The sequence below is a fragment of the Salvelinus sp. IW2-2015 genome, unplaced genomic scaffold, assembly GCF_002910315.2.
Source record: "Salvelinus sp. IW2-2015 unplaced genomic scaffold, ASM291031v2 Un_scaffold9655, whole genome shotgun sequence".
NCBI classification, from domain to species: Eukaryota; Metazoa; Chordata; class Actinopteri; order Salmoniformes; family Salmonidae; genus Salvelinus; species Salvelinus sp. IW2-2015.
Window position 1 is genome coordinate 1 of NW_019950913.1, and position 5,716 is coordinate 5,716.

Genomic DNA, 5,716 nt, shown 5'->3' on the forward strand with positions numbered 1-5,716 from the left:
GCCTACAAAAGCCTATTCCTGCTCTTTTCCCGCGATCCATCAAACACATTTGGTGTGTCATCATAGTGGTCTCTGACTTGTGGTCAGACTCGCTCTGGTGGAACAAACTTAAATCTGCGCCTTTTTTCAATGCTGATTTGAATGTCATTGAAACAACAGAGAAGTGTCATCCTTTCTGAATTTAAGTAATCCTCTATTTTTTCAAAGGTATCTGTAATCTGATTACAATATTTTTTGCAGGTAATGTAACGGATTACAGTTACCGTTGTTTGTAATCCATTACATATATCCATTGATTACTCACAAACCCTAGTGTTCTATTTCAAGCATGGATCTGATGGTACAGATGATACAAGGTGTATGGGTTAGATATACTGTATAACCACAACTCAACTATATTTGGCCTATAAATCTACATTTCAAGCATTTTTGTGTCAAAATTTATAAATTATTCCATCCCTTTCTTATTTTCTATAACATCCAATATCAGCATTACAATGATAATTCCATTACTTCACTATTTTCTCCCTCCATCCTTCATCCTCTCCTCCGTCGTCTACTACTCCCACTCTTCCCCCTCGCTCTCCTCCGCGGCATCCCATTGATGATGTCTGCGCAATTACGCACATGCGCAGTGGGGTGTTTTAGCCATTTGCAGGAAACCAACTAGCAGGAATAATACATAGCTAAGTGTTTTTCTCTCCTATATGATCAGACCTTCCCCTTCCGTCCCAATGTTTACAGTAGATATAGCTTTAAGAAGAAGATTTTAGGAACACATACTGTTATGCTGCTCTCTCTGGTCCAAAGGTAATATGTGGCTGTTCAGTAGACCCTCTATGTGACTGGATTACTACAGCTCCAAGGAGTCCACAGACGACACCGCCGCACAGATGTGAGTCTGCGTATTTTTCTAACTGTCGGCGAAATCCCTGACAGCCCATGTAACCCAGGTAATGATAGCTGCATGGGTTCGTTGTTGAAGGCTACTGGTGCCTGTTATATCGAAATTCGTATTACTTTATTATAGGCTAACCTAGACATAATTATTCTACAGACCGGCGGATTGTTTATCTTAACGCAAATGTGTTTGTTTCGTCAGTGCGAGTTCTGAGTGTCACCTTTGTTTGGCTGTGGTTGTTGACTGGAAAGAAGAGCGTTGTGCCTTTGTAAACTGGTGCAGGCTGTTTGTACTTGTTCTCTCTTGAGTAGGTTAAACGAAGACAGAAGTAGGCTACAATAATATAAACATCGCCATAGTCACCATTACAGTTAAATAATGTATGTCTGTGTCAGCCGGTGTATGTTGGTTACCAGCAGCAGTTGCAGGCTACTGTCAGAGATACAGTAGTTCCACTGTTTTTAGTTTTTTGGGGGGGACATTTTTTGGACATAGCCCCAGGTTATTGATCTATCTGTGTGTAAATGAAAACCTTTAGGGCCAGGGGAGCAGCTATAAGTTAGTAGAGTCTTGCCAATGCCTACAAGTCTGTTGGTTATTGTGTTGCAGTAACAAAGTTCTTGGTAGTGTATATGCATTTCTTAATTTATTCACAGTATTTTTGTGAATACAAAAAAAAATCTATCTGCCTCTCAGGTGGGGTAGCAATGCGTGGCTTTTGTAAGCACCCTTATGAACAGTGGTGAGGGAGGGAGAGGAAGGGATGGAGGAAGAGAGGGAGGACAGGAGAGAGAACCTGAAAAGAGCCACAAGCTGTTATCCCATCCTCTCCTGACCCTGGAAGTGATTCCCTGTGAGGGGTTGTCCTCTTGAACCTTAGCCCGGGCCCCTGCCAAAGAGCCCCCCACCCTGATCCAGACAGAGACAGAGCAGGGCGGTGCAGAGGGGACCGCAGGCAGAGAGGAGACCCCAGGAGGGGAGAGGGTTGGACACTCACATGGAGGCAGACTAGAGGAAGAGAAGCTAAAGGAGAAGAAGGAGAAAGAAAGAATATTACTGGTGGATGACAGAGAGGAAACGGTGGAGAGAGAGAACCTTGCACCAGCATTTAGTAGCAAAGACAGAGGAGGAGAAACAGAGGGAAGAGGCTATCTCAAACCAAAGCCAAACCAACTCCAAATGTAGTCTATTACCTCGACGGAGCCAGCACAGCTCTGCCTCCTGCACTGTTATGGCCAGTGGCACACTGAACAATAACACCCTCATCACAGAGATGAGAGATACAAGAGGAGTGCAGGGCAGTAGTCCGAATTTTCCTCTGAGCTTTATTAAACCCCAGAAGTCAGCCCTGCTTGAGTACACCAGCACACCTGTTACGGATGATAGGAGGACAGACACCACTCACACTTCCCTTATTGCCAATGGAGACACCGCCAAAGTTCCAAAACCAAACAACAACCCAAAAGAGACAGATGGAAAAAGAGAGGTAGATGGAGAGATAGAAGGAGATAAGGATAGAGAGAGAGATGAGAAATTAAAGACCGTTTCTAAATACCTCCACCCCTCTCCGTCCTCACCTGGCTCACTGAACAGTCACATGGCCTTGATGCACTCCTGGAACTCCTGCAAGATGCTCAAATGCCCCAAATGTAACTGGCACTACAAGTCCCAGCAGACACTGCATGCCCACCTCAGAGAAAAACACCCTGCGTCTGGGGGCTTGTGTGTGTGTGGGGGCTCGGGGGAGAAGTGTGTGTGTGGAGTGTCAAGGGGTGTGTGTGTGTACTGTAGCACGGGGAAGGCCCACCCTCGTCTGTCCCGGGGAGAGAGTTATGTTTGTGAGTACAAACCCTACCGCTGTGGTGTGTGTGATTACACAACCTCCTCTAAAGGAAACCTCAGCATACACATGCAGTCAGACAAACACCTCAGCAACGTACAGGTAGCAGGACACACACACCCTGCGCACGGCACTCACACACACTCCGCACACAATGGTGGCTACGCTGTCAGAGACACGGCAGGTGAACAGGGCTACGGACGCACACACCCCACAGTCACACAGCCCCCTGCACACACAACACCCTACCCCAGCCAGCCCCCTTCCCACGGTAAGAGGTGGCGGTGTGAGGTGTGTGATTATGAGACCAGCATTGCCCGGAATCTGCGCATACACACCACCAGCGAGAAACACATGCATAACGTGCTGCGCCTGAAACAAACACCCAACGTGTTGCAGAGAAGCTACTACCTGGCCCACTGCAGGAGTCTGCCTCCTCAACTCACACTGCTACACAGCATAGGTGAGAGACCACACACACATACTCAATAACTGTTCTGTTGGGCTCTGTTCACTGGCACATCAAGTTAGGTTGATACTTGATTATATCCATGCTTATATTTACAGTATGTTTTCTCATGGCCTGTTTGTGTGCTGTGTGTTCTAGGTGGCGAACAGTCTTTGGATATGCATCAACTATCAGCAGAGGAGCCAGTCGCCCCGGATTCAACCCTGACCCCCTCCCCCTCTCCTCCTCCCTCCTCACCATCCCCTTCTCCATCCTCCTCTCCCCCTCCTCCACTGTCTCTCTCCCCCTCTTCTCCTCTTTCCTGTGGTGTGTTCCAGTGCCTGGTGTGTTCCAGTTTCTCCTCTGACAGTCTGGAGTCTCTTGGGTCTCACCTGAGTGCCCCCCGCTCCCTGCCCCAGTCTGAGTGGCGTTGTCTGGTGGCCGGAGGCTGCTATTGCAGGCTGTGTGGCTACAGCACCCCCCTCACAGCTAACTTCACCTTGCACTGCCAGACAGACAGACACAGGGCCCGCTACCAGCTGGCTGCCCACCTCTCGGAGAGAGGGGAGAAGGGGGAGGCTGTGGACTGGGAGGAAGTTGGGAAGTTGGTTGCTACAGGCAACCTGGTCCAGCTGAAGTGTAACGTGTGTGACTTCCAGACCACCAGCTTGGAGAAACTGAGAATACACAGCGTCAACTCCCAACACCAGGCCAGCCTCAGAGTCTACAGGGTCAGTACAAACACAATAATTGCTGTTTTTGGGCTATATAATTGTTTAGAAATATTTGGCATATAGACAGCAAATAAAACACAGAGACCAGATTTATTTTGTACATATTTATTTCTATCACACCTTGTATAACTCCAACTTCCCCCTCTCTCTTTCCCTCTCTCTCTAGTTCTTAGAGCAGTATGACAGTGCAGTAGCTGGAGGCTCCTGGTCGTTCCACTGTGTCTTGTGTAATTACTCCTCCCGCTCTAAACTCCACCTACTGAGACACACCCACTCCACGGGTCATTATAAGAGGGAGGAGCTTCACCGCTTGCAGCTTGTGAAAAGGAGGAGCTTGAATAAAGGAGAGGAGCTAGCTGCCATCTTCAGCATCAGGAAGTGTACCAGTCCTGAGATAGGTAAGAAATTCAGCTCATCTTTTCCCATTCCCTTCTCTCTGAAGTGTGCACTTGTTCATTCCTCCTGAGGAATTTAAAAGTATGGGATTATTGTAGACATTGGCAAGAGGGAATTTCGACCATATTTTGTACATCAGTCCAGAACAAATGTATAAATAAGATAGAGAAAATTAACTGTAGGCCTAGGATAAGTCAATGGAAAGAGGAAATTAGAAGAAACTTGGAGAGATGGAGCAAGGTGAAGAGAGAGTGATTGAGAGAAAATTAATGATTGATTATGGTCAGGGGTCAATTGGCTTAATTGATTTGTCGATACACATGCTCGTTACATCCCCTATCACCCCGACAACGCTAACGAGCACCTACCGACTCACTGCTATTGAACTGTAGGGTGGCAGGTAGCCTAGCGGTTAAGCGCTTTGGACCAGTAACCGAAAAGTTGCTGGTCGAATTCCAGAACTGACTAGGTGAACAAAAATCTGACGTCGTGCCCTTGAGCAAGGCATTTAACCCTAATTGCTCCTGTAAGTCACTCTGGATAAGAGCATCTGTTAAATGACTCAAATGTCTGTAATATTCCAGAATAGAACTTTCAGGGCTAGTTACCCAGTCACTGTCAATAGAGATTCTCCAGTGAGCATGCTTTTTAGTCCATGACTAGGCTTAGTGAGGGTCAGAAACTAGACTTCCGAGTACCGTTCTAATGACTCCTACTGTACTCTGTTCTATCTCTGTCTGGTCTAACTCTGTCTGCTACTCTGTATTAAACAGTCAATAGCAGGTATTTGGTCTGAATGAACTGGTCTGAATCCCATCCCAGGAGGCTCTTTAATCAGAAATCAATAGTGTGGTGTGTGTGTGTGTGTGTGTGTGTGTGGTGTGTGTGTTGTGTGTGTGTGTGTGTGTGTGGGTTGTGTGGTGTGGTGTGGTGTGTGTGGTGTGTGTGTGGTGTGTTGTGCTGGTGTGTGTGTGTGTGTGTGGTGTGTTGTGTGTGGGTGTGTGGTGTGTGTGTATTAAACATATTGTGTTATCTTCTAGATGAAAGCAGTGAGGGGGGGGAGAGGAGAATTCCTTATCCCAGCCAAGCGATCATTCTCTTGCTGGAGGAGACACAGAGCCCCCTCTCTCTCCAAAAAACAAAGAACCGACAAACCCACCTCACTGACCAATCAGACTACTGCAAGTGCCAGCTGTGGCCAGAACACACTGGTAACACACACCTGAGACGTACTCACCTCACTCAATAGTGTGGCCAGGACTGTGTGGGGGACAAGCTCATGAGCACTGTAAGTGTTGTGTGTGCTCCTAGCTACCTTTTCATAAGCCAGAAGTGCATCAAGTGAAGGAGTTTGCTTGTTTGTGTTCTAGCAACACAAAGAGTGCGCTACATCTCTC

General features: G+C 47.2%; 1 protein-coding gene across 1 annotated transcript in view; it reads left to right on the plus strand.

The window, feature by feature from the left end:
• The first annotated feature begins 656 nt into the window (after positions 1–656).
• The window catches only part of LOC112079802 (zinc finger homeobox protein 4-like), an 8,309-nt gene continuing 3,249 nt past the window's right edge, over positions 657–5,716 (plus strand). Inside the window, exons 1-3 of the mRNA XM_070442433.1 lie at positions 657–3,204; positions 3,349–3,920; positions 4,090–4,321. Of these exons, the coding sequence (XP_070298534.1) occupies positions 1,965–3,204; positions 3,349–3,920; positions 4,090–4,321 (2,044 nt within the window). The 5' untranslated portion in view covers positions 657–1,964. The remainder of the gene's footprint in view (positions 3,205–3,348; positions 3,921–4,089; positions 4,322–5,716) is intronic.